General features: G+C 58.9%; 1 protein-coding gene and 1 long non-coding RNA gene across 2 annotated transcripts; one reads left to right on the forward strand and one right to left on the reverse strand.

Annotated features, from left to right (window-relative positions):
• Positions 1-679: 679 nt before the first annotated feature.
• Positions 680-15,147, forward strand: SLC15A4 (solute carrier family 15 member 4). The gene is made up of 8 exons (XM_037160885.2): positions 680-1,258; positions 6,470-6,765; positions 9,672-9,843; positions 10,199-10,276; positions 10,884-11,052; positions 12,651-12,806; positions 13,530-13,688; positions 14,258-15,147. Exons 1-8 carry the CDS (start codon positions 725-727, stop codon positions 14,410-14,412), a joined length of 1,719 nt encoding a protein of 572 aa, XP_037016780.2. The 5' UTR covers positions 680-724; the 3' UTR covers positions 14,413-15,147.
• LOC128628069 (uncharacterized) lies at positions 6,762-25,847 on the reverse strand. The gene is made up of 4 exons (XR_008392409.1): positions 25,721-25,847; positions 15,797-16,255; positions 15,194-15,325; positions 6,762-9,038 (listed from the first exon to the last, which is right to left on the reverse strand). It is a non-coding gene; the product is annotated as an uncharacterized LOC128628069 (long non-coding RNA).
• Between the last annotated feature and the right edge of the window lie 1,201 nt (positions 25,848-27,048).

Raw genomic sequence — 27,048 nt, forward strand, 5'->3', positions numbered from 1 at the left:
TCGGATTTAAATGGACCCGTGGGGGGGGGGGGGAGGAAAAGGAAATGCTCTGAGGAATCACCGCTCCAGACGTCCAGACGTGGAGGGCAGCAGGGTGCCAGGCACGTGGCAAGGAAACGGGCTCTGGGCTCGGCTTGTTCTAGGACCGTGGTTTTCAATGGGGGCGACTTGGCCGCCCAGGGGCCACTGTGTGTGTGTGTGTGGGGGGGAGGTGTCCGGGGACATTTTCGGTGGTGACGACGACTTAGGAGCTGGGGCATAAGTGGCATCCAGGGGACCGCAGAGGCCAGGGGGGCGCTCCGGGGCCACCGGGCACAGCACAGCGCCCCCGCCCGCGCAGCAGCTGCCCACGGGGCAGCGAGCGCAGACCGAGACCCCGTCCTCGGGCAGGAGCGCCAGGAGGGGGCGCGGGGACGTCGGTGGGACGGGCGGACCCCCGGACCGCCGCAAACGGTCCGGATTTTCCCGAGCGGGGCTTTGCGACCTCGGAGAGCCCGGCTCAGAAATGCCCAGTCCGGGGCTTGCTCGCGCCTCCGCCGGCTGGCCCCTAAGATCGCTGAACTGACGGCCCCTCCCTGACGAGCTTCCGGGGCGACACCGGAAGCTCCCGGAGGGCTGCCAATGAGAACGCTCGAGGGGCGGGCCTAGGCGGCCGGCGGGGCGGGTCTCGCGAGAGGGGCGCCCCGCAGGGCCGGGCAGAGAGGCTGAGCCGACCGGCGGGTTCATGGAGGGCGCGGAGCGGTGCGCCGAGGAGCGGGCGCCGCTGCTGGGCGCGCGGCGGGCGGCGTTCGAGGGGCGGCGCCTGGCCTGCGCCGCGGTGCTGCTGACGGAGCTGCTGGAGCGCGCCGCCTTCTACGGCGTCACGGCCAACCTGGTGCTGTTCCTGAACGGCGCGCCCTTCCACTGGGAGGGCGCGCAGGCCAGCCAGGCGCTACTGCTCTTCATGGGCCTCACCTACCTGGTGTCGCCTTTCGGCGGCTGGCTGGCTGACGCGCGGCTCGGCCGGGCGCGCGCCATCCTGCTCAGCCTAGCGCTCTACCTGCTCGGCATGCTGGCTTTCCCGCTGCTGGCCGCGCCCAACACGCGCGCCGCGCTCTGCGGGACCCCTCACCCCACGCGCATCCGCAACTGCTCGGCGCCCTCCTGCCTGGATCCGCCCGCCCGCTACTGCGCGCCCGCCGCGCTCGGGGCGCTCGCGGTGGTCGGTCTGGGTGTGGGCGCGGTCAAGGCCAACATCACTCCCTTCGGTGCGGACCAGGTGAGCACAGGTGCGGCCGGCGGGGGGCCCGGACGCGCCGAGGCCGGGAGGACTGGCTGTGGGAGGGGCGGAGGAGGGGTCCGCGCGGGTGGGCTGCGAGGGGGAGCTGCGCGTAGAAGCGGCCTGCTTCCTGGGAAGTGCCATTTGGGAGTGCTGGCGAGGGTGGCTGCAGGTGGTGGGACCCCCTGTCAATAGAGGGGCGGATTGAGCGGACACCTGCGGAATATCGTGGGCAAGAGCAAGCGCCCGAAGGCCTGGAGGAGAGGAAGCCCTTGTTACTATTGTGGCTACAGCAGCAACTACGTTGCAACACATAAATGTATAAAGTCAACACTTCTTTCCCTCTTAAACTTATACAAGGTTACATGTCAAGTGTATTTTTTTAAGCGGGAATAGGGTGGTAGGCAGGGCGCACTAAGAAGCTTGAGGTCTGTGTTCATCACCATCCACACCTGTGTGGATTCTAGCAGGGCGTGATCTGATCTGATTTGCAACACCTGTGTGGATTCTGTCAGGGCGTGATCTGATCTGATTTGCGTTTCTAACAGATTTGGCCTCTGCAGCCCAGAGGCCTGGCAGCTTTGTCCTGGCAGCCAAATCTGGCTACTTCCTGTTTTGGGGGCTAAGAATAAGACTGGGTCTGGAGCGTTTAAGTGGTGGGGGAAATGAGTGTTTTGTGACAGTGGAAGTTGCGGAACTCGGTTTCAGCTTCCATGGACGGAAGCCTTGTTGGGAGGGCCCAGCCCGTTTGGAGGGTCTGCTGCCCCCCCTCCCCCCAGCAGCAGGTTGGGTAGTTGTGACAGACATTTTAGGTCTCTCGAAACCTGAAATGTTTCTTCTCTTCCCCTTCTCAGAACGAGCTTGTGGAGGCCCAGTGCTGAGACTAGGCTGTGTGGGCAGTGGGGACAGCGAGGGAACCTGGTGGGAGGCTTCCACCGCCAAGTGGTGGGAGGGCCAGGACAGGTTAGGGAGGAGGGGTGAGCAGCAGGGAAGAAAACCACCAGGTTTTGTGCTGAGTGACCCTGTGCTTGGTCATGTTCGCAGAGGGCCTGCTCCTCACCAGGCCCTGTGCTGGGCATTATTTGTCCACAAGCCGCCATTTTACACATGAGGAAACACGAGGCCTGAGAGGTTAGCTCTGTTGCTCCATGTGACACGGCCAGTGTGTGACTGAGCCGGGATCCCAGAGCCTGTGCTGCAGATCTGAGCTTGAACCACACCTGTGTGGTGCTCCTCGTCACAGGATTGCGACACTTTATAATGGGGGGGGATAGTTGTGATGATGGGTGTCGGGCTGGGTCTCAAGGCCCAGGCTTGTGACTTTGGCCTCGGGGGCCAGCAGCGAGGGCAGGAGCCGGCGCACAATCGCCTTCTGTTGCTGAAGGCCTGGTCACATGACTGCAGTGTATCTCGCGTGTCCGCCCCTTACTGCTCAGAGGGCTCTCCCCACGCTGACTCATGCCAGCCTGCCAATGTCCGATACACTGTTGCGGTGCCTGTTTTACAAGAAACAGAGGGCCTGGCCTCAAAGTTAGTGCCCCCGGTAGACGGCAGATGAGAAACGAACGGCTTCTTAAAAGCACAGACGGGCCCTGGCTGGTGTAGCTCAGTGGATTGAGCGCGGGCCTGCGAACCAGACAGCCGTGGTTCGATTCCCAGTCAGGGCACATGCCTGGGTTGCAGGCTAGTTCCCTGCAGGCCAGTTCCCAGCAGGGGATGCATGAAAGGCAACCGTACATTGATGTTTCTCTCCCCCTCTCTGTCCCTTCCCCTCTAAAGATAAATAAATAAAATCTTAAAAAAAAAAAGCACAGACGGCCCTGCAGAGGTGACCTAGAGCGCATGGCAGGACTCGCTCTTGCTTGATGCGTAACTGAGCGTGGGCACTAAAGGGAGATGCGTGCTCTCCTGCAAGGAGGCTGGCCTGCCACCTCAGCCCGACGCCGTCGTGCGGGACAGGGACCCTGCCAGACACGGCTACCAGGGAGGCCTGACGGGCAGCTGCCGAGTGTGCTCGGGGTGAGGGCCCAGGTGTTTCAAAAGCTTTTTCTCTGGACAGTCGGGATAATTCGATCATGGGCCCGCAGCAGATGGAACTGTGATGTGAAGGTTCCGCGGTAGGAGGACGGTGCTGTGGCCCTGTGAGGCTGGCCTGGGCTTTAGGAGAGTCGCGGTGGCAGCTTTGGCAGGAACGTGATGCTGCCACTTGTTTTCGAACCGTTGAGCCTCAACGAGTGTTTCACACGTGTGTGGAAAGAAAGGACTACGGGTGTGAGAGAAGGGCATAGAATGTGTGTCTTACTGTTCTTTCAACTTTTCTACCAGTTTAAAGACGATTTAATGAACAGTTGAAAGAGATCTTTATGAAGGGATTTTTTACATGGATACAGCAAAATAGGGCCCACCCACACGATGGGGTGTGACTCAGCCACAAGCAGGAGTGAGACTGTGACCACGGCTGCAGCGTGGAGGACCCCCGAGAACATGGCGTTCAGTGAGAGACGCCAGCCACGGAGGCCACACAGTGCGTGGTTCCACGGGCGTGCACTGTGCAGAGCGGCAGGTGTGTGTGTGTGTGTGTGCAGACTAGGAGGGACTGGCCGTGGCCAGGCGCTGGTGGCTGCAGAGGGACCCGGCTCCCTGCAGGTGGGCTGAGGGGGATGTTGGGTGGCAGCAGGGGCCCCTGGGCTCTGGGAACAGACGAGAGCCCTGTCGTGCGTCCTGGAAGACGGCTTCCCACACAAGCCAGGCTCCATGCAGAGCCTCCTAGCAGGAAGGAGTCGTGCCCTCGCTCTGTGCTAGGGGTCTGGAGGGCGGCTCAGAGGCTCCCCCGCTCCCCCAGAGGTGCTGGCTGGTTGGGGACAGGGACGTGGTCGGGGGCGTGAAGTGTGCCAGGCCAGTTTTCGGGGCAGGTCATTTTGTCACCTGCGGCCTTCTCTCCGTGAGGAAAGCTCTTGTTTTATCAGGGTGCGTTTTGTGCCCGCAGACCTCACTGTCTGCAGCGCAGGGCCTCAGGGAGGCCCTCGGGGCTCGGCTGACTTTGGAGGGAAGACGGGAGCCAGGTTCTAAGGCTGTTAGATTTTGAGGTGAACATGCCAGCCTGACTTCCCCCCGGTGTCTGACCTTCTTCACGGTCACCGCCGTTCGGATCTAGGACTTGAAATAGTGACCTCAACAAAGAACCGCTTTTACCAGTGAAGAGCAAAGGAAATGTTTCTTCTTCTGGAGGGAAAAGTCACACTCCTGTGCATGCTCAGGAACGTGTCCAGGTCGGCCGGCTGGCTCACTGCGCACCATTCCGGTCGTTGCCGTGCTCCGGGGAGTTGAGGGCTGTGGTTCCTTCCGCCATCATGGGGAGGCGTGTCTGCCCTTGTTGGAGGGCAGGGGTGGTGACCTCACGGGGTGGACAGGGCGGTCTGCCCCGGGCTGCGAGGCACGAGACTGTGAGTGGAAGTTTAGCCAGCTTCCCCTTGTTGCCCACAGTTGCTGGTCTGTGCTTATTTACGGCTTTAGTCACAGGCTTAGGTTCCTAAAGTAACTTTGGTGCATCACAACTGAAAGTTTGAATGCCTGGCTGGCTAGTTCAGTTGGTTAGAGTATCATTCTGATACGCCAGGGCTGCGGGTTCGATTCCCCAGTCGGGGCACATACAAGACTCAACCAGTGAATGCACCAGTAAGTGGGACAGCACACTGACGTTCTTCTTTCTTTCTCCCTCCTCCTCTAAATCAATAAAGTAAAAAAGGTACGTGAGTGGACTGGCAGGTTTGCACAGGATGTGAAGGTGAGTGGAATCTTGAAACTGGGAGCCCACTAGGCTGCGAGAGCGCCCATTTGCTCCACGCACTGTGTCCAGAGAGGCTGTCGGGTGCGGTGGGGCGCCGGCCCACACCGTGGTTCAGTGAGAGGGGGCTTGGGCTGCAGTGAGTTTAGATTGGTACTCCCTGCCCCCAGCCCCCCCCCCCTGCTCCCAGCCCCGCCCCCCACAGAACCCTGCGCGTTTGTGTCCGCAGTTGCCTCTCTCTGTGACCATCTGTGTCCCCGCCCCTGGTCCGTCTGCAGGGCGGCCGACTCCCTGAGTCCAGCTCAGCGCGTTGAAACGCGCCCGTCCCCGGGGTCGCTGTCCCCCTCAGGATTCTGGGAAACTCCCACGCACACCGCTTCCTCGGGGGTTGCCCAGCCGCTGGTCAGGGCCCCGGGCCTTTCCCACTGAGGACTTCCTCCCTGGAACGTGTTGCTTTAAAGCTTAGATTTTCAGGTCGAGAGGGTGGCTGCTTTATACTCATTGTGGCACTTGCCGGAGCCGTGAAAACTATGGGTTGAAGTCGTGTATTAAGTAATAGGGCTGCTTCCTTGGGCATTGTGGTTGGTTGCTCGAGCCCCGTCACAGACCTCGTCTGTTACTGAGAAGGGGTGTTTGTAATGAGGACCAGAGTTCGGGTCTGTCCCGGAACAGAAGCTGCCTGACCTCTCAGGACGAGTAACGCGAGGACGAGGCGGAAGGGTCTGCCTGGACAGTGGCCTGGACCGGCCCCGCGTGCAGGCCACCCTGGCCTCCGGCTGTGATGCGGGCTGGAGCGGACTGAGTGGGCACGCGGCCCCTCCCGGTGGCCTTGAGTGGGCGTGGAGTGCGGTGGGAAGGTGGGAAGGGAGCGGCAGGGCGTGCCCTGCGCGGACAGTTGGCCCCCGGAGCCCCATGGGCCATGCCAGCGTCCGTCTGAGCCCCCGGCAGCACTCCGGGGTCTCTGGGGAGTCCCCTTGCCCGCATCTCTGGCCCCACTGCCGGCCCTGCCGACCTGGAAGCAGCCGTGGTTCACATGTTGGTCCGTGATTTTCTCTGCTCCAGATGTCTGGAGCCTCGGGCGGGAGCGCCCAGAGAGCAGGCTCCCGGGCAGACTCCGGGGCCCGGGGCCCACGGCAATGAGTGGGTCTGGGGGCCGGCACTTGGGAGGGGCCGTCAGGCGTCCCCTGGGCAGGCGGTCACAGCTGGTGGCTGAGGCTCCCCAGCATTTGCTGGACTCACGTGTGGCCGAGGAGAAGGCGGTCCCGGCTACGCAGTGATGAAGGGTGCGGGTCTGTGAAGGGCCCTGTGAACGGCGCGGCCGTGCCAACCACCGTGGTTCTGTAACTACAGTGTGCAGTGTGTGGAGGTGTGTGCCCCGTCCTGGGAGAGGGTCACACTGTGCCCTGTCTCTCTCCCGTGCCCTCCAGGTCAAGGATCGGGGCCCCGAGGCCACGCGGCGGTTCTTCAACTGGTTCTACTGGAGCATCAACCTGGGCGCCATCCTCTCACTCGGAGGCATCGCCTACACTCAGCAGAACGTGAGCTTCGTGGTGGGCTACACCGTGCCCGCCGTCTGCATCGGCCTCGCCTTCCTCATCTTCCTCTGCGGCCAGAGCGTGCTCATCAGCAAGCCGCCTGACGGCAGCGCCTTCACCGACGTCTTCAGGGTCCTGGCCTACTCCTGCCGCCCTCAGAAGCGCACCGGAGACGGCGACCCAGGGGGGTGAGCGCTCGTCCCCGTCACAGGCGCGGGCCGATGGGGCGGGCCGGCCACTGCCGTCGCACGCCTGCTCACGCCTGTGCTCTCCGTGTGCGGGGTGTGGCGGAGCGGTGGCAGTGCTGCGTGTCCTTAACCTCACGGCAGCGCGAGGCGGCGGGTGGGGCGTCGTCTCCCCTGACCGCCTGACCGGGGTGCGGGCTTTTCCTCTGACCTGCACGCAACCCTCGCTGTTGGTGCGAGGGCGGCTCCGGCCGCTGGGTTGGGTGGAGGCAGAAGCTCAACGGGCACCTGGGGGACGGTTCGTATGCCGCACGTCTCTCCCTGTAGAGAGCTTCACGGTCAGTCCGGGTGGATGGGAACCTCCGCAGGGGCTCCGTCTGTGGCCCCTCCCTGTGCCCCCACTGTGCGCTGGTGCCTCTCCCTGTGGGCGGCACCTCCCCCAGCGTCCCTGCCGCCGGCCAGTAGCCGGAGGACGCAGCAGCAGGACGGCACGGAGTTCTGGGAGGGCAGCCGGCCGCCCCAGCACTGCTCTGCTGCTCTGGTGTGAGTGCAGTAAGCCTGCGTCCTGGGGAAGTCCGTGGTTCAGGCGCGGGGACGGGGGGCGGACGGGCAGCCGCCCTGCGTGCAGATTCATAAAGGGAAGTTAGGAACGTGGCCCAAGGAGAGGCCTCAGAACATTTTTTTTGGTTTACTTGTTGAAGTATAATTTGCATGTAGTAAAATACACCCCTTTCGGGCACACAGTTTCAGGCTGTGTGACAAGTCCGTTCCACTGTGTCCCCAGGGCCCCTCATGTATGTGTCATCCCTCCAGGGAAGTCCCAGGGACCTGCTTAGTCAGGCCCCGCGGGGAGGTTCTGGTCAAGGTTGGTGTTCCCAGGGTGGGGACGTCCCGAGCCCCAGCGGACTGCTGAGCCACATTCCTCGGGCCGGCCCCACCCCCCTCCTCAGGCTGGTCTGCATGTGTCTGATTTTTGCCCTTGGAGTCCGGACGACGGCTGTGTCCTCCCCCAGGGTGGACTGAAGCTGAACTGAAGCGGCCTTTGTGGCTCTGCCCTGTGCCCTGCACGGCACCCCCAGCCGCCCGGCGGTCCTGGCTGACCTGCAGTTCTTGGGAAAGCTGGGCTCGCCCCCGGCGGTGGATTCTGCAGATAGAAAGCCGCTTGCGCGCCTCACCCTTCGGTGGAGCCCCTCACCCTGGCGACAGGGGCCGTGTGGCCGGTGCGCAGTGACGCTGGGGAGAGAGTGTGGCCGCCACTCCCCTTCAGGTCTGACTGTGGAGGCCTCCTCCGGCTCACTGAGAGGGGGTGGCTGCGCCTGAGAAAAGCCTGTGGTCTGGAGGGCTCCCCAGTGTGTGCCCCCCCGCCCCCGGGGCCCTTTCCTTCTGGTCTGGGGCTCCGTGTGGAAGATGGCTCAGTGCTGAGTTTGAGCGAGAAGTCCAGTTGGCGGTCTGCCCAGCATGGACGTCGGTGTCCTGGGGAGGGGACGTGCGTGGGTGCATGCGGCCCTCGTATTGTCTGTGTCCTGTGCTGCTGGGAGCCGCAGCTCTACAGGGGACCCTTGGGTGCTGCCGAATGGGACACTGAGGCTGTGGGGGATGTGCCCGGAGCCTGTGTGGGCTGTGCTTGGTGAGAGTGGATTTGTCACGTGACACCGAGTGTGCCGGGAAAGCGCGGGCAGCGAGACGCAGCAGGTTGTGGCCGTGGCCCTGTGAGGTGGGACGGGCTCTGCACGCCCCTCTGTGGCCCCCTCGCCCCCCAGATGAGAGCAGCGATGACAGTGTGAGTGACGCCTTGTGCTTTTCTCTGGTTGTTTCTCCGGGAGGCGAAGCAGCGCAAGGGCAGGAGTAGCCGCCCGGAGCCGTGTTCACAGGCCCCCGGTGCCCAGGCCCAGCAGGTGTGGGCGTGGAGTGGGCGCTCAGTGAAAGTGAGTTTCTCTGTCCCAGGTAGGATGGAACGCTGAGTTCCTTCAGCATCCGGCCTACTCTGAAGGCTGGCGTTTAAATGAAGCATTTCGAGACGAAACCATTGAGGCAGCTGGTAGCTCTGCTGCGGGGCAGCGGTTCCCAGACTTGGGGGCTGGCAGCTGCCACGCAGTCAGTTCCCCAGGCCGGGAGCGGTCTCGGGTGACTGGGCATCTCCTGCTTTTTCTGGGTTTGAAGACTACCGCGCAATTAAAACAACTTTTTTTTTCTGTTTTGCCCCTGAGAGCCATAGAGCACATTCCTACATTAGTGTCTCAGAGCTGGAGAAGGTCCTCAGTGCCGTCCGCTGGGACCTGGACATTTTATAAAGAGTGAAACAGACCCAGGGCGGGCGAGTGAGCACAGCTGTTCACACAGGAGCCGGGACCGGGAGGCCTGAGGGCTGGCTCACAGGGCGGCCGCCGTCCTCAGCTCCCTGCCGTGGGCTCAGACCCCCGCCCGCTTCGCTCCGCTGCCCGGCCCACGCCTTGCCCTCTCTGTGCCCTGGCTCCCCCCAGTGCAGGGGGGCAGCAGCCTGGGCCTCCTGGGTTGGTCCCTCTCCTCGCCGCACTTCCTGACAGGGAGGTGCCAGCGTGCCCAGCAGGGCAGCCCTCGTGTGTGCAGTGACCACGCTGCAAACGCACCCGCACGGTGCGCCCATTCATCACCGCGGTTTGGTGGTCGGGCGGACCTGGGACAAATCACCCGGTGGGAAGGAAGCCCAGACAGCGCAGGGCAGAGTGGCACAGAGCAGCCGAGCCCCTTCGCCAGCTGCCCGGCGTCCTGGGGTCAGGAGCAGCCTCAGAGGCTCTGCGTCCCGTCCGCAGGCAGACAATGCCGCCGAACGGGTTCGCAACAGCCAGCCGCCCCCACCCTGAGTTAGGGTGTGGCGGAGGACGCGCTCTCGGGCGGGAAGAACACTAACTCCTTCATTTTGTCTCCTGAAGCGAAGGCAGTGGAGGCTTTCCGCACCCTTCTTCTAAACACAGTCTGTTTGGTTCATGTAAGATGTCCCGTGGAGGGCCCTTCACGGAAGACACAGTGGACGACGTGAGAGCTCTGGTCAAGATCGTCCCTGTGTTCTTGGCTCTGATACCGTATTGGACGGTGTACTTTCAAGTGAGTGGGACGGCAGGCCCCTTCCCCCCTGCAGGTGGGAGCCGGGCACAGGCCTCGGCCGTCCTCAGAGTCGGGGGCCCGGGGGTCTTTTCCCGGGACTCTCGGATCTCCGTTTTAGTTACGAGCTCACATCTGCTGATTGAAGCGTTTTGGAATTGTGTCCAAAGAGGAGGCTGGGAGTGGCTCCTTGTGTTTCTCCAGGCCCCGCCCCTCCTGCTGAGGTCTCGGTTGGGGGGCTCTCAGTCCTTTGTCACGGACTTGCTGCTCTGCATCCCGAGTAGCCGGGGGCCACCTGCTGCAGGTGTCTGGGCCGAGTGTGACCATGCGCCGGTAATGATGCCGCTTCTCACCGCAGATGCAGACCACCTATGTCCTGCAGAGTCTCCACCTGCGGATTCCCGCGATCTCCAGCATCACGGCCACCACGCACACGGTGAGGACGGGCCATGGTCTGAGACGGGCACCCGGGTTCCCGGGACGCGGGTCCCTCCCACCTGTCCCGGGGCCGCCTCTGGTGGGGGCAGTCAGCACGCACCGACGTGTGCATCGGTGGGTCCCGCCTCTTGTACAGACGGTTCCCACCGCTCACGCCGCGGCCCGGGCATCTAGTTGATGAGTGCGTGTTCTCACCCGAGTCTGTGCCCCCTCGCAGCAGGGGGGTCACACTCCGCGTCCTCCCTGGGGGCCACAGCAGCCTCACGGTTGCCTTCGAAGAACCAAAATAACTTCAGGACTCTGTACCTGTGACTCCGCCTTCACTGTTAAGGAGTCGACATGACCTTCGACTCTGAAGGGCACCGTGAGGCTGCTGTGGCCCCTGGTGAAGAGGAATGAGACGTCCCTGCCTTAACGTGGGGAGAGAGGGGCGCAGACCCCCTAGAAATACGTCTCCTGGGTGCAGACGTCCGACCCCGACACCGTTCCCAAGGGGGTCAGGCTCTGTAGAAATGCCCTGGAAGCCAGCCCCCCCAGCCTGACGCCAGCCCCCCGGGCCGTGGGCCGGCAGAGGCGTGACCGCGAGCCGTGCGTGTCGCCCGCAGTTCCCGGCCGCCTGGCTGACCATGTTCGACGCGGTGCTCATCCTGCTGCTCATCCCGCTCAAGGACCGGCTGGTGGACCCGGTGCTGCGGCGGCGGGGCCTGCTGCCGTCGTCCCTGAAGAGGATCGCCGTGGGCATGTTCTTCGTCATGTGCTCCGCCTTCGCCGCCGGTGAGGCGCGCTCCGTCCCCTCCCACGCAGACCACCCTCCGCCCCTCGCCCCTCGTGCCCGGCTCCCCGGGGAGCGCAGCCCCCCGCCCCAGCGCCGCTCGTCCCGGGTCTGAAAGAACGTTCCGTCTGGACTGGGTTCTGGGAAGAGCCGGGACCAAGCGCAGAGGCTGGTTCCTGCCCTGCTGGGGGGGGCGGGGGTTCGCCCTTCTCAGGGCTGAGAACCCCGCCTGGGGGTCTTGACACAGGGTCCATCCCCGGCCTCAGGGGGCCCGCGCTCACCCATGCAGGGGTCCCTGTGCACTTTCTGGGGGAGGTGGGTCTCCTCAGACCCGGATTCAGGCCCTGCCCTCACCCCTGAAGCAGGACCTTAAGGCCTGACGCCTCGGTCCTCTGTCACCAGTGTGGGGGGTGTCATCGGACACTGTCCGATGCTGCCTGCAGCTTTGTAGCAGGGGTCACTTCAACCCAGACTCTGGGGCGTGGGATCAGGAAAACAGAGCGGCCCCCACAGGGTGAATCGCCCCCCAGTGGGGACCCTGCGTGCCTGTCACGGGGCTTTCCCGGGTCCCCACCTGCTCCTTCAACTGTCTCCTCTCTGCTCGGACCTCCTCTCCACGGGGGGCTGGGGGCCCAGGTTCCCGAGTCATCTCGCCCCCACTCACCACGCCGGCCCCTTCCCAGCGGACCCTGCCCCCGCCCGCGCAGCAGCCCCGGGCTCCTTGACCCGAGGCCCCGCCCACACGCCGAGGCCCCGCCCACACGCCGCCTTTAACATTCTGGTGGAGGAAGCAGCTGCGCCTGCTCGGGCTGGTTTCTCGCGCCCTCTGTCAGGCCCCGCAGCCGAGGCGTCACTCCGGGCTCGCTGTGCGGAGCAGCAGACGTGGACCTGCGGATTCTGTGCTGTGGGGCCCGAGGTCGCCTGCACTGGGCGTGGCCGCTGGGTCGGCTCGTGCCCCTGGGATGGAGCCCAGAGCCGCTGCCCGCTGGTGGGGGCGTGGCGTTCTGCTCTCTGGCACTGCGCAGTGCTGCTGCTCCCTCCTCCGTTTGTTTATTTCAGACGGAGGGGAGGGGAAGGGGAGAGGCAGGGAGACTCCGTTTTGTGGTTGCCTTTCAGGCGCCCATGCTGGGGACCTGGCCCAAAACCAAGGCATGCGCCCTGACTGGGACTCGAACCAGCAACCCTTTGGTTCATCATAAGCCCGTGCTCAATCCACTGAGGCACACCAGTCAGGGCTCCCTACTCCCCTTTTTAAATACACGAGGTGTGTGGGGCACGACCTGTGTCGGCCAAGGAGCCGAGAGCCCTGAGACTGTGACCTCTGGGGGAGCTGTTGTCAGACACTGTCCTTTTCCTGAAATAGAGGTTTTCAGTGACAGTTGACCGTGCCTCATTAGTGCAGGGGCGCAGCGTGGTGACTAGACACTCCTCTCACAGAGTGAACCCCCCCGCCCCCCGGGCACCGTGCAGAGTCATCATGACGGTGCCGACTGGGCCCCCCATGGGTTTTCTCGGACGCCCCCCGAACGGCTCGCAGCAGACATCTTGTTTTCCGGTTGAACGGCAGAGCATAAAGGGCAGCGGCTCTTGTGAATTCCAGGGATCCTGGAGAGCAAGCGGCTGGACCTCGTGAAGGAGAAGACCATCAACCAGACCATCGGGAAGGTCGTGTACTTCGCGGCCGACCTGCCCATCTGGTGGCAGGTGCCCCAGTACGTGCTCATAGGCGTCAGCGAGATCTTTGCGAGCATAGCAGGTGAGGGCCGGGCCGGGCAGCACCGCCGCGCACGTCCGTGCACGGAGGGGGGCTCAGGACAGAGCTGGGTGGGGAGGGGGTGCTGGCCGAGGCTCCCCTGTTGTGGTCTGAAAACCGCGTCCCAGAAGCATCGCCACCACGCTCCTCTCCCCCCTTGAGGGCACGAGGGAAGGGGGGCGAAGCAGGGGAGACCCTGTGGGCAGTGGCACCGACTCCAGGGCCGCCCACCCTGTGGTCGCCCCCCTGAGGGCGCGCACACTGGTCCCCACTCGGAGCTGGGGCTCAGACCCCACAGGCAGCGGCCTGGGCTCTGCTCCCACCGGCTGCTCCATCCCTGGAGAGCCTGAGCTGCTCAGAGAACACGAGTGAGCCCAGCTGATGGGACGGTGAGGGTGCCATCCATCCCCGCGGCCCCCCACCAGGGACACGCTGCGGTGCTCCGTGTGCCTGCTGGGCCCGCAGGCCGACCTCGGAGGAGGTCCCCGTGCCCGTGTGTGCTCCGTGACCTGACACCCGTTCGTTGGGATGACAGGAAAAGCTGCTTTCAACCTTACTTTCCATAAAAGGTGGGGGTGGCGGGGGTCGCTGCTGTTTGAGAGCTAAGACGTGGCTCCGCATGTCACTGCGGTTGGGACTCGTCACACAAGGAGGGGGAAGCATCGCGCGCAGTCCTGTCGGCAGAGCGCCGGCCGCTGCCGCTCACACACACACACCCTCCCGCAGGCCTGGAGTTCGCGTACGCGGCGGCGCCCAAGTCCATGCAGAGCGCCGTCATGGGCTTGTTCTTCTTCTTCTCCGGCGTCGGGTCCTTCGTGGGCTCGGGCCTGCTGGCGCTGGTGTCCCTCAAGGCCATCGGCTGGATGAGCAACCACTCGGACTTCGGTAAGGACGGTCCCTGCTCTTGGAGAGGGACAGGGTGGGGGCCCAGGGCTCAGACGTTCCTGAGATGCGGGGCCTGTGCTGCCGCCGTGCGGGGACAGTGGTGGCCAGGCTGCTCCCCGCCTTCCTGCGGCGTCACACCGGGCCCTGTCTTCACCTCGCTTCCTATTTGTCTTCCTGGCGTCACATCGTCATCGCTACTGAAGACACTGACAGGGTGGGGCTGCCCTTCCCTGGCAAACGAGCGTGTCCCCCGATCAGCCCTGACCTGGCTTCGTAGCCGACACCCGTGGGGGGGCAGCATCGTGGGCCTTAGAGAATCACCAAGATGGGTTTTCTGTCTCCAGATTCACGGCGGGTTTTAAGTGGGCCCGGAGTGCGGGTTTGTTCCCCGTGTGTGCGTAGTGTCCGTCCTTGTCCAGCCCCGAAGCTGTGACTGGGAGGGCGTCCCCTGGTCCCTTGCTCAGCCGCTGAGCCCCCGCATGGGGTCAGGAGAGGCCGAGGCACCGCGGGACTCTCCCCCACTGTCTTTGGGTGCCGCTCACGGCCCCTTTCTCCCCCCCCCTCCCCAGGCAACATCAATGGCTGCCACCTCAACTACTACTTCTTCCTCCTGGCCGCCATCCAGGGCGCCACACTCCTGCTCTTCCTCGTCATCTCTGTGAGGTACGACCGGCAGCGTGCGCGGGCCAGCGGGGCGGTGACACCTGCCAGCAGGAGGGCCTGACGCCCCCAGCATCCTGCGGCCCGGGGACCGGAGTTCCGGGAGGCGCTGGCCACGTGCTGAGCCCAGTGGGACTGAGCCCCTGGCGGCGGGCAGGTGCCTTCCCGGCAGTGGCTCGTGCTGGGCGTGGCTGCTGGAACCGGGGCCCAGCAGCGCGTCCCTCCCATCCGCACGTCTGTCCGTCTGCAGCTGGCGCCGATGAGGCCCACCTGGCCTCGGCTCGGTGTTCGTGGGCGTCTTCAAGTCTCCCACTCGTGTCCCTGTGCAGCAGCTCCGACTGGATTTTCTGAGTAACAAGCGTCTGCTCCTACACGGACTGGGTCAGGGCTGCGCGACGGTGCCCATGGCGAGCCGCGTCCTTGCCGGAGGTGCAGGCCGGCACCGAGTGAGTTTACCTGCTGCTTCAACTGTGCTTCTCTCTAAGCCGTTGACATTGCTTTTCTTTTCAGTGAGTGAGAACCTAAGTCAAGGAATATTTAAGTCTGTGTGCTCTGCCTCAAGCCGGAAAACAAGTTATGAAGGCTTTGCAGCCTTGGCCGCGTCCTCGCGTGTGTCACCATCTTGGGGGCGGAGACTGGAGACGGGTCGGGGAGCCATGAGGAAAGGTCCTTCTGAACGAAGTCGATGTGGTTGTTAAATGTGAACTTGAACTGTTGGCCTCGGCGTTGCCATTTGTATAGTTATTGTACACATAGGTCCAGGTTCTGATTTTGTTAAATAAACTATTCTTGTCACTGGTTTTGGTGTAAGCTTATTAAAAACACCCCAAATCGAGACCCATTACCTGGTTCCCTTTGTGGTCTGCTGGGGTGTGGCAGGTGGACCGATGCCTGTCAGCCGTTCTCGAAGCCCCCAGGGAAACCACCATTCCCGGCGCGGTTCTGTGACCCTCCAGATGGCGATTCTGAAGCTGTCTCTGTGTTGAAGAATCACAGAATTACATTCGGAGAAAACAGACACAAAAAAACCCTAGTCATTCTCTTTTCCTTCCTTTTTCCTTTTCTCTTTTTTGGTAATACAAACTACAGAAAAACTACCAGCCAATCTCGACGGGTGGGGTTCAGCTCCCTGGAAAACCTGTCGCCCCGGTGCTCAGAGGCGGGGTGGCATGTGTTTGCTTTAAAACAACACAGTAAAAAAGGTTGAAAAGCCCCAGAAATGCACTAACCACCAGGGGTGTCTGCCTTCAGGACACAGTGCACGTGGGAAACCGTGGCCCCAGGCTCTGAAAATAGGCTTCTCCCTGAGGGACTAGCCAGGGGCGGGGGGGGGGGGGAAGAGGCGGGGTGAGGAGAAGCCGGCAGGGCCCCCACCCTTGTGCAGGTTACGGTGCTGACGCCCACCTGCCCTGCCTGGAGTGCCCCGCCCCCCTCACCTGGGTACCCACCTTCGGGCTGGGTCCTGCGTGCTGGGTACATGGATGTGAGAGAGAAATCAATCCATCGGCTGCCTCTCGTGCACCCCCACTGGAAACCTGGCCTGCAACCCAGGCGTGTGCGCTGACTGGGAATCAAACCCCTGAATCAACTTCTTGGTTCGCAGGCCAGCACTCAGTCCACAGAGCCGCACCAGCCACGGCCGTTGTGTGATTCTTTATACAACACTGCAAACTTCACATGAGTCCTTTCAAAATCACAGGGAGGCCAAACAAAACCTTGACCGCGTGTAAGTTCTAGGTCATTAGAAATGGAGGATCTTCAATATTAACAGCCCACCCCTCGGAGGCCCAGGCCCAGTGGGAGAGGCCTGTGTCCCTGTGGCCTGTGGAGTGACGCTGGTGAAACAGGCCTGGCGTTTCACGGCCCAAGTCTGGTGAGGCCACTCGAGTCCACGTTGTAGGTGGCTCCTGTTGAAACCAGAAAAATAGAGGTTAAAATAGGGACTGCCTTAAAGAGATTTGGCCTGGAGGCAGAAACCACAAGGAAAGAACATGGGGAGTGGAGAAGGCGGAACTACAAAACCAATGGGGCTGAACAAGGAGAGGACCTCCTGTTCAAGTGTCTAGGTTAAAATTTTTCCATCACTCAAAACCCAGAAAGCTTAGGTCATGCTCGCACCACCCGAGTAGCCAGTAGCTGACAGCCACATCTGCTTCTATACAATGCTTGCTTGCTCGCGCCTATAAAAAGACTTAGCTGTAAGCGTTTAGCGCGGCTCTCGTTTACAGCTCTTATGAGCGCGGTGTCTCCAGACACTCTGAGGGTCCGCCCCTGCGCGGGTTAAAACTTTGGCCAATAAAATAACATCTCTGAATCCTGAAAGTTTCTGACAATTTGTGTCTCGCGTTGGTGGATGCAACATTTGGAGGCCCCAGTGAGATCTCCCCCGGTGGAGTTTCGGTTCAGAAACTAGAAGGACGGCTCGGGCTGAGTAAGTAACTGGGAGGATCCTCTTTTGGTTCTAGGGCTCCGGAGCAGACAACCCTGAGGTGGTAGGCGGGACGCTGCCGGTAGCCCACCCAGCGGCTCCCAGGGACGGGACGGACGCCGCCCTTGGGACTTGGTTTTAGTTTCGTAAGACTGTGACCGGTCACGTTAGGTTTCGTTTCTCTTTGCACTGCGCTTTTCCGAGAACCAGAATCAGGATTTATGTCTAGGGACTGTGCATTGTATTATTTTTTGTTTTTGTGTCTACGCTTGTTGCCACCATTCTTGTTTCTGAACTTCCCAAGGTCCTTCGGCGCGTGCAAATGGGCCAGCAGGAGTCCTTACCTAGCTCTCCACTACATTAGGAAGTGTATGCAGGAGAACCAAAGCAGTAGGAGAGCAATTTGCCTAGCTACAGGGAGACGTCAGCAAAAAGGGGAAGGGGGACCGTGCAGGGACCCGGTCCCAAAGCAGCCGCAGAATAAACCCAAGCTCTATCCAGTCCTGCCAGCAACGCCCCTCCCCCGTACCACCGCAGGGAGGAACTGACTCATCAAGGCAGGGTGGTGGTGGACCCATCAGCCCACCACACACTCGGAGTGGAGTGCATTATAGGGAGAGGGAGGCAGTGCCGGAGGGAGCAGCCGCCAATTTGCCTCCCAAGAGCGATGCCTCATTTTACTGCTCCGGGAGGCTCCACTGGTGTCCGACACCCCACCACGGGCGCCTCCCCGCCTAATTTATGTTCCTTTCTCCACAAGTGATTTATACAATTGGAAACATCAGAACCCCCTGTTTTCAGAGAAACCTCAAGGATTAACCTCCCTCCTTGAGACCATATTCAGAACCCATCAGCCCACCTGGGATGATTGCCAGCAGATTCTGCAGACCCTTTTCACTTCGGAAGAGAGGGATAGGATTACTAGGGAAGCTGCCAAGGCAGTCTTCGGAGAGGAAGGGGATACCTTAGCGGGAAGGAGGGAACTGGAGGATGTCCTCCCAACTCAGCCCCCGGCTTGGGACCCTAACACCACAGGGGGAAGGGACGCGCTCCTCCAGCACCACCAAGCTCTACTTAGAGGACTAAAGGCAGCAGCTGGGAAGCCGACCAATTTCAGTAAAGTTAGTGAAGTCATTCAGGAGAGGGAGGAATTCCCAGCAGCCTTCCTAGAAAGACTCATGGAGGCTTACAGAGTATAAACTCCCTTAGACCCCGAAGCAGAAGAGAACAGGAGACTAGTTAACATAGCCCTCGTGACTCAGGCAGCTTCAGATATCAGGGAAAAACTTCAGAAAATAGAGGGATTTGAAGGAGAAAACAGGAGCAAGTTATTAGAAATAGCTCAGAAGGTGTCTGTCAACAGGGATGACCCGGAGGTTGGCAGAGCGACAGAGGTTACCGAGATCCTGACTGCCGCCCAGAAGCCTCCCTCCAAAGGGGAAGGAGGACAGCGGAGGGGCCAGGGACGGCAAACGGACAAAGATCAACGTGCCCTTTGCAAGGAGAGAGGGCACTGGAAGCGCGACTGCCCAAAGTTGAAGGCCGCTAGTCAAGGGCGGAAACAAGGCCCCGAAGTCCTGCTCCAAACCTTAGACTGACAGGGCCAGGGCTCCATCCCGTCGGCTCCCAGGAGCCATGGTCACCCTAACGGTCGAAGGTGAGCCAACAGACTTCCTGGTCGACATGGGAGCCACCTTCTCAGTCCTGAAACAACCACAGGGGCAAATTCAAAAGGCAACGACCAAAATAATTGGAGCAACGGGCAAAGCAGAGGCCTATCCATGGGCTACCGCAAGAATAACTAACCTAGGCCGGGGCACCATTAGCCACTCTTTCCTAGTCATTCCAGACTGCCCTCACCCACTGCTTGGCAGAGACTTGTCGCAGAAGCTCCAAGCCACCATCACCTTCAGACGTGAGGAGAGCCCCTCAAAGAACGGGAACGAGGAGGCGAAGGTCGGCTTAGAAGTAACCGTCCCAAGGACTTCCGCCAAGATGGAGGCATAGGTGGAGACGCCGTGCTTCCTCACACAACCAAGTTTAGAGACAACTAAATATTAGCAACAGAAAACACAGCCAGAACACAGAAAATTGAACTTTTCGGAAGTCTGATAACAACAAATTCTTCAGCCTCACCGGTAAGAGAGACGAAACCAGCAGCTGGAGGAGCGGGGTTGCACAGGAAAACTCGGTCAGACGGACTTGGGCGCTCGGAACCCAGGCGCAGGGTTGGACCTAGTGAGCGACCCAGCGAGTGACCGCGGGAAAACAGCGAGGGAGCAGGGCTGCAGGTTGACTGTGGTCGCGCATTCGTGCGCAGATAGACAAGCAAGGGAGTGAGTGGTGAGACTAAGGGACTGAGCAGGCCCCACGGTGAGCAGCAGCACAGGGCGCCGCCATTTCCCCGCTCTGACCACGCCCCCACGTACAGCGTCACAACCCAGCGACCTGAGAGTCCAAGGCTCCGCACCTCATACTTAAGAAGCGAGAACAGACCAAAAATGGCTCAAGAAGATCTCAAAGCCCCAGAGCCTATAAATTTAAGCAATGAAGAAATAGCAAAACATTCAGATGCACAGTTTAAAACACTGGTGATCAGGATCCTCACAGAACTGGTTGATTATAGCCACAAATTAGACAAACATATGAAGGCGAAACTAATTGAAATGAATGGAATTGCACAGGAAACCAATAGCGATGAAAAGGAAACTGGGACTCAAATCAATGGAGTGGATCAGAAGAAAGCAAATAATGGCCAAACAGAAAAGAGTCAAGAAGCAAGAATTCAAAAAAATGAGGAGAGTCTTAGGAACCTCCAGGACATCTTTAAATACTCCAACATCCGAATTATAGGGGTACCAGAAGGGGGGAAAGGAACAGCCACCAGTGGAAAACTTATTTGAACAAATAATAAAGGAGAATTTCCCCCAGTCTGGCAAAGGAAATAGACTTCCAGGAAATCCAGGAAGCTCAGAGAGTCCCAAAGAAGTTGGACCCAAGAAGGAACACACCAAGGCACATCATCATTACATTAGCCAAAATTAAAATGAAGGAGAGAATCCTAGAAGCAGCAAGAGCTAAGGGGACAGTCACCTACAAAGGAGTTCCTATCAGACTGTCAGTGGATTTCTCAAAAGAGACCTTACAGGCAAGAAGGGGCTGGAAAGAGGTATTTCAAGTCATGAAAACCAAGGACCTACAATCAAGATTGCTCTATCCAGCAAAACTTTCATTTAGAATGGAAGGACAGATAAAGTGCTTCTCAGATAAGATCAAATTCAAGGAGTTCATCATCACCAAGGCCTTATTACATGAAATGTTAAAGGGACTTATCTAAGAAAAAGAAGTTAAAAAAACATGAACAGTGAAAGGACAGCAAACTCACAGTTATTAACAACCACACCTAAAACGAAAGCAAACTAAAAGGACAGCTAGATCAGGAGTGGAAACATAGAAATGAAGATCTCAAGGAGGGATAGCAAAAGGGGAGTGGGAGGAGGAGAAGGGGGGAGAAGGTACAGAAAATAAGTAGCATAGACAGTAGATAGAAAATAGATGAGGGGAGGGTAAGAATAGCATGGGAAATATAGAATCTAAAGAACTTGAGACACATGGTCATAAACTAAAGTGCGGGGGTAATGGTGGGGATGGGGGGGTAGGGTGGAGGGGAATGAAGGGGGGGAATAGAACAACTGTAATGGCATAATCAATAAAAAAGAAAAAAAAAAGAAGTAACTGTCCCACTGTCTGAGGAGTACTTGCTTGCCATTTTCCAAGGAGGTAAGGAGGAAGGAGTGGGGGTTCCAGATGCCCTGCTGGCCAGGGTACCTGGAGTCCGGGCAGAAACTAACCAACCAGGATTGGCCACCCACCACTGTTCAGTTCCTTAAGACAACGGCCTTGAACCCAGCGACCCTACTGCCAGTACCCAAATCCACCCTAGTCCACAGCTGCAAACAGATGCTAGACACGGTGACTGGCTCCCGCCCAGATCAGAGAGACCAGGCACATGAGAAGGCTGACCTGACCCCGTTTACAGACGGCAGCAGTTTTATCAAAAATGGACAGCGGTGTGCAGGGGCAGCAGTAACCACACAGGATGAGGTCCTATGGCAAGTGGCGTTGCCAGCAGGGACCTCTGCACAGAGGGCCGAGTTGATTGGACTAACTAAGGCCTTGCAAATTGCGGAGGGGAAGATAGCCAATATCTACACTGACAGCCGCTATGCATTTGCTACCGCCCACATCCACGGGGCCATATATAAGGAGAGAGGCCTCCTAACGTCAGGGGGAAAAGACGTGAAGAATCGTAGTGAGATTCTTTTTGGTTGCCCACCAAAGTTGCCATCATACATTGCAAAGGACGCCAGAAAGGGGACTCCCCTGTTATAAAAGGAAACTGCCCGGCAGACTTGGCTGCCAAGGAGGCGGCTACAAGGAAACAAGAAAACCTCCTTCCCTCGTTACCTCAGCCAACACTGCCTCCGGATCCTAGGTACCCCCCAGAGGAAGAGCGGGAAGGAAGACAGCTAAAGGGGCCGAAAAATCAGCAGGGGTGGATAGAGCTTCCTGACTCCAGGCTTTACCTACTCCAGGGGACAGTAAGAGAAATAGTCAAATAGACATGCCAGCACTCATCTCGGGCAAAATAAGTTAGAACAACTTATTAAGAAATAGTATATAGGACCCAATATTAGAGATATTATCCACTCCACTGTCTCTAGATGCAGCATCTGTGCTAGAGTAAATGCGCAGAATCAGACGTTGCCTCCCCTTGTGAGACATCGAGGAAAGGCTCCAGGAGAATCACACCTTTTCGGGACGGGTAGAAGCCTTCCCGACCAAGGGAGAGACTGCCTCCATGGTTTGCAAGCTTCTGTGAAGGGACATGATACCAAGGTACGGCATCCCAATAGCAATAGGCTCAGATAATGGACTGGCCTTCGTTTCCAAAATTTCACAGGAACTAGCCACCAGACTGGGAATTAATTAAAAGTTACACTGCGTATACAGACCCCAGAGTTCAGGTCAGGTAGAAAGAATGAATAGAACTCTTAAAGAAACTATAACAAAGCTAAAAGAAGAGACTGGCGAAAACTGGGTAGAGCTACTCCCTTTCGCCCTAGAGTAAGATGTACCCCCTACCTGTACCTCCACAGGTGGACGCCCTGTGAGATTCTACTTGGGCAACCTGTACCCCTAGTTCCTCGCCTGGCCAGAGAAGAAATAGAGGTTTCTAATAATAACTTCCTGAAGTCCTTACAGGCCCCACAGCAAATCCAGAGTGAAGTGCGAGGCCTTCAAGACCAGACTTCACCGGACCCAACCTCTAACGCCCGATGGCCTGAGCCACCTGACCCAGGACAGTGGGTGTACATTCTCAACCATAGACGGAGTAACCTAGAGCCTCGGTGGACAGGACCGTTCCAGGTACTGCTGAGCACCCCAACAGCTGTCCGAGTAGCAGAGAAACCGTACTAGATACATCTCTCCCACGTAAAGCCAGCACAAGCACAGGGTGAGGTATCTAAAGGATGACGAGTCAAGAGGGATTCCGACAAGCCACTAAAGCTCACTCTTTCAAATATCTAGGACTGTTAATCCTCTATTGGGTACCAAGTAATAGCCTGGACCCACAAGAGTTGGGTGTTAATAAGGACGACTGATGGCACCGTAATTGCCACCAACTCTAACCCTGTAACTCTAGAAGCAGACTTCTCCAAACTATTTGCAGACAAAATACGTAATAACCCCCCTAGGATACAGACACAAATGTGGGGGGGGGGGGCTAGTGACTACTGCCTAAACCAGAGAATCTTGCCTGAAAACGGTAGCCATCTCGCACTTACTAAAACACCAGAGGGCTTGTGGTTTATACGTACTTGGGGTATCTTTAAATGTATCATCCCTACCTCTCCTGAATTATGTGTAAGTGCCTATATTACACCACAAGTATACTTATACGGAGGGAACCCAGACTTTTTGCTAGCACCACCAAAACGTGCTAGAAGAGCCCCACTACTAATTCCCATAATAGCCACCATTGGGATTTTAGGATCTGCTGCTGTAGGGGCAGGGGCATTCATCCAGGGAGAAAACAGTCTTAGAAAACTTTCACAGACTTTCTCCAAAGATATCTCCTTACTCCAAGACCAAGTGATATATTTAGAGCGCCGAGTAGACTCCCTTGCTGACGTAGCCCTGCAGCATAGAAGGGGGCTCGACCTCCTTTTCCTTCAGCAAGGTGGGCTATGCGCCACATTAGGAGAAGAGTGTTGTTTTTATGCTAATCACTCAGGAGTAATTAGAGAGAATATCAAAGTGCTCGCCAAAAGATTATAGGAAAGAGAACAAGCCAAAGAAAACTCTAGTTGGTATGCTTCAATGTTTAAGACTTCCCCTTGGCTAACCACACTAACATCTGCTATTGCTGGAGCCCTGTTGATCCTCATACTAGCATTAACCGTAGGACCCACAGTGTTTAATAGAATCCTAGCCTTTATCAAAGAAAGAGTAGAAGTAGTTAAACTAATGGTACTCTCCCAACCCAATACGATTCTTTCCGAAGACGAGGAAGAGTCAAGGATTAGACTCACAAGGAAATGGGGGAATGTTGAAACCAGAAAACTAGAGGTTAAAATAGGAACTGCCTTAAAGAGATTTGGCCTAGAGGCAGAAACCACAAGGAAAGAACATGGGGAGTGGAGAAGGCGGAACTACAAAACCAATGGGGCTGAACAAGGAGAGGACCTCCTGTTCAAGTGTCTAGGTTAAAATTTTTCCATCACTCAAAACCCAGAAAGCTTAGGTCATGCTTGCTTGCTCGCGCCACCCGAGTAGCCAGTAGCTGACAGCCACATTTGCTTCTATACAATGCTTGCTTGCTCGCGCCTATAAAAAGACTTAGCTGTAAGCGCTTAGTGCGGCTCTCGTTTGCAGCTCTTATGAGCGCCGCGTCTCCGGACACTCTGAGGGTCCGCCCCTGCGCAGGTTAAAACTTTGGCCAATAAAAGAACATCTCTGAATCCTGAAAGTGTCTGACAATTTGTCTCTCGAGTTGGTGGATGCAACAGCTCCCTGTGAACACCTTGCTCCTCGGGGAGGGGGACTGTTGGAGGAAGTAACACATGCCCCGCACCCTGTGGAACTAAATAAAAGTCATAAACAAGAAGGAAGCAGGGGAAAGGAGGCAGGCGGCTCAAGGCCACTCGGCTGACCGCGTGCAGAAGCGGCGCTCACTGGGAGGGAAGCCGCCCAGCCTGGCTGCCCAGCTGGTCTCCCTGCTGTTCCACACAGGAAGTCATCTGTCCCACAGCAGGGGTGGGGGGGGATGTGGCTCCTGTCACAGCTCCCAGGTAGTGCAGACAGGGCAGGAGCCACCTCTGTGCCTGCCTCTCTCGTGGCCTCGGGACCCCAGGCCATCGCCCCACCAGCACCCTGGGACCCTGGGTCCCAGGGGTGGGAGTGGGAGGCGGGCAGCTCATAGGACCTTCCCTGGGGCATCTCCGCTCTGTCTCTAACTCCTCCCTGATGGTCAGCCAGGGCTACGGCCATTGGTCGCTCTTAAAAGTGAACCAGTATCTTCCTCCTCTTCGGAGACACCCAGATGTAAATGAGTCATTTCTCCCACAAGCCAGGCCTCTCTATCTTCCTCAGACACACCCTCGAAGGATGCACCCAGGCTGGGGGTGCAGTGCAGGGTCTCATGCAGCAGGTGGTGCCCGGAGCCCGCGTCCCCACAGGCAGGCCGTGGTCAGGGAACGGTCTGACCGCAGTGCTCCAGGTTCCGGGGCTGAGGCCTTGCAGGGTAGAGGTGTCCCCAGGAGTCAGTCATGGGAGCCCAGGGGTGGTGGGAGGGGCGGGAGAGACCATGGACAGGTGAGGGTAGAGGACAGGGACCCGGGGACACACCACTGAGCTTGCCCCGCTGGGACCCAGGGGAGAGGGATGGACACCAGGGGCCGCACAGGGTGAGGGAAGTGTTCACGCCTTTTTTAAAGACGCAGAAGTGATGTCCTGGCTGGTGTGGCTCAGTGGATTGAGCACAGGCCTGTGAACCAAAGGACTGCTGGTTTGATTCCTAGTCAGGGCACAGGCCTGGGTTGCAGGCCAGGTTCCTCAGTAGGGGGCGTGAGAGAGGCAACCACAAGCTGATGTTTCTCTCCTTTTCTCCCTCCCCCTCCCTCTCTAAAAATAAATAAATAAAATCTTAAAAAAAAAAAAAAAAAGGAAAGTGAAAACTCAGCTTTACAAAATTCTGGGGTCTGTGTGGGTTGATTACGGCCATGAGAAAGCAGTGGGCAGGGTCCATGGGTGGCCCCCAAATTCATGTCTTTTGGAACCTGTGCATGTGCCCTTTTTGGCAACAGATCCGTGTTTCTCTCTCTCTCCTGCCCTCCCCCCCTCTCTCAAATCAATCTGCATGTCTTTGGGTGAGGATTAAAATTGGTAATAAAATAAACAGGTAGGCAGAGAGAGAGAGAGGGACAGGCCAACAGACAGACAGATAAATGAAGGCTGAGGACCAAGTCCCCGCCCCAAACGCAGCCGGGGAGGGAAGCGGGCGTTCAGGTCCTGCTTTCCCAGAGTTAATTGCACTCTACAGGTGCAATTAATCATCCCAGATTAGCGCAGGCCCCGAACCCCACGCAGCCACAGCCTCGGCGGGCCCTACAGGACGGGGGAGCCCCGCCCCGGCCTCGTGGCCCTGACACCCGGTGTGTGTCCCCCCCTGGAGGCTCCAGCCTTTTCCAGCGTCAGGGGGCCGCCCTCCCACGGGGCCCCGCCTTGTCTCAAAGCCAGCAAAATGCTCTAGGCAGTTTTTCATTTTCCCAGTTTGTCTGCTCCACTCGGGGTCCGAGCGAGGCTCACACGCGGCTATGTGGCCTTTGCGGTGTAACCTCCAGGTGCCCGACCTGGCGCCTCTCTGGCAGCCCCCACGAACCTGGACCTGCCTGCTCACCACCTGCAGGCTCGCCTGCCGGGGTTCGGACCGGCCGTGCAGAGGCCTCTGGCTGGCAGCGTCCGCCTTGCCGACCTGGAGCTGGCTCTTCCCGGCCTCCCGCTCCCCGGGTCGGGGAAGAGAGGAGAATTTCCTCTCCAGTGCGCCTGCGCGAGGCGGGATTCTGGCCTGAGGCCAGATCAGATCACATGGGAACCCTCGAGTCTAGGGTGAGCCAGGGGTGAGCCAGGGGTGAGCCAGGGGTGAGCCAAAGGTGAGTCAGGTGCTGGCCAGGTGCTGCTGGGCCTGACCGCGGATCCCCGAGCTGACACAGCGCCACCTCCTGGCAGAAGGGGGAACGAACTCTGGGAAAGCAGGACCTGAACACCCGCTTCTCCCAACCTCCCTCCATCTGCGTTTGGGGCGGGGACTTGGCCGACAGCCTTCATTTATCTGTCTGTCGGCCTATTCCTCTCTCTCTGCCTATCTGTTTATTTTATTATCAATTTTAATCCTCACCCAAAGACATGCAGATTGATTTGAGAGAGAGGGGGGGGCAGGAGAGAGAGAGAAGCACCAATCGGTTGCCTCTCGTTCACACCTGGGCAGAGGAGCAAACTCGCCACCCAGGAGCTCAATGCCCGGACCGGGAATTGAACCCTGGGCCTTTCGGTTTACAGGGCAGCACTCCAACCAACTGAGCCACCCGCTCACGGCTTCACCATCGTTTTTTCCCCTTTCAGTCTAAAGGCAGACACGAGGCCAGGCCCTCGCCTGGGCTCTGGATTTCATGTGAAATAGCCCGTTGTCGACTGTTTTCTGTCAAAATTAGAGATTCCTAAGCCCAACTCCACCGTCGCTCTCCTCGTAGTGAGTGAACCCAGGAGATTCCCCGCGCCTTCCGGACGGGAGGCCCACCCCCGTCCCCACGGCCCAGCCCCCCTCCCACAACAGAATCTTCCCGTCCTTGCCGACCAGCTGCAGCTCCTGACAACTGCAGCGGGGCCCTGCTCCCCCATAATTATTTCCCCGATACTGCGTGATCCTTAACGACCTCTCCACTGACTTCTCTCCCCGGGAGCCCGTGGCTGCTAAGGTGAAGCTGGAGGCTGATGGGAAGTTCAGTCCACTTCCCACGTTCCCCTGCGGAGGACGCTAATAGATAAGAAAGTGTTGCCACCTGGGTGCTTAAGTTAAACAGCCGAGAAGTTGAGCGTCTGGTTGAAGTGCGGAGCCCCCGCAGGGAACACGTGTTCGCACGCTGGTCAGGATGCGGGACGCAGGCACCCGGCGTCAGGAAGGCGGGGGAGGCGTGCGCAGCCTTCAAAGCC

The sequence above is a fragment of the Artibeus jamaicensis genome, unplaced genomic scaffold (genome assembly GCF_021234435.1).
Source record: "Artibeus jamaicensis isolate MK-2021 breed Jamaican fruit bat unplaced genomic scaffold, CSHL_Jam_final contig_525, whole genome shotgun sequence".
Lineage (NCBI taxonomy): Eukaryota > Metazoa > Chordata > Mammalia > Chiroptera > Phyllostomidae > Artibeus > Artibeus jamaicensis.

Bases quoted from the DNA above. Each gene is read 5' to 3' on its own strand.
- SLC15A4 (XM_037160885.2), top strand. From the start codon at position 725: ATGGAGGGCGCGGAGCGGTGCGCCGAGGAGCGGGCGCCGCTGCTGGGC. The intron at 1,259-6,469 runs GTGAGCACAGGT...CGTGCCCTCCAG, and splicing joins CTCCCTTCGGTGCGGACCAG to GTCAAGGATCGGGGCCCCGA. The intron at 11,053-12,650 runs GTGAGGCGCGCT...TGTGAATTCCAG, and splicing joins GTGCTCCGCCTTCGCCGCCG to GGATCCTGGAGAGCAAGCGG.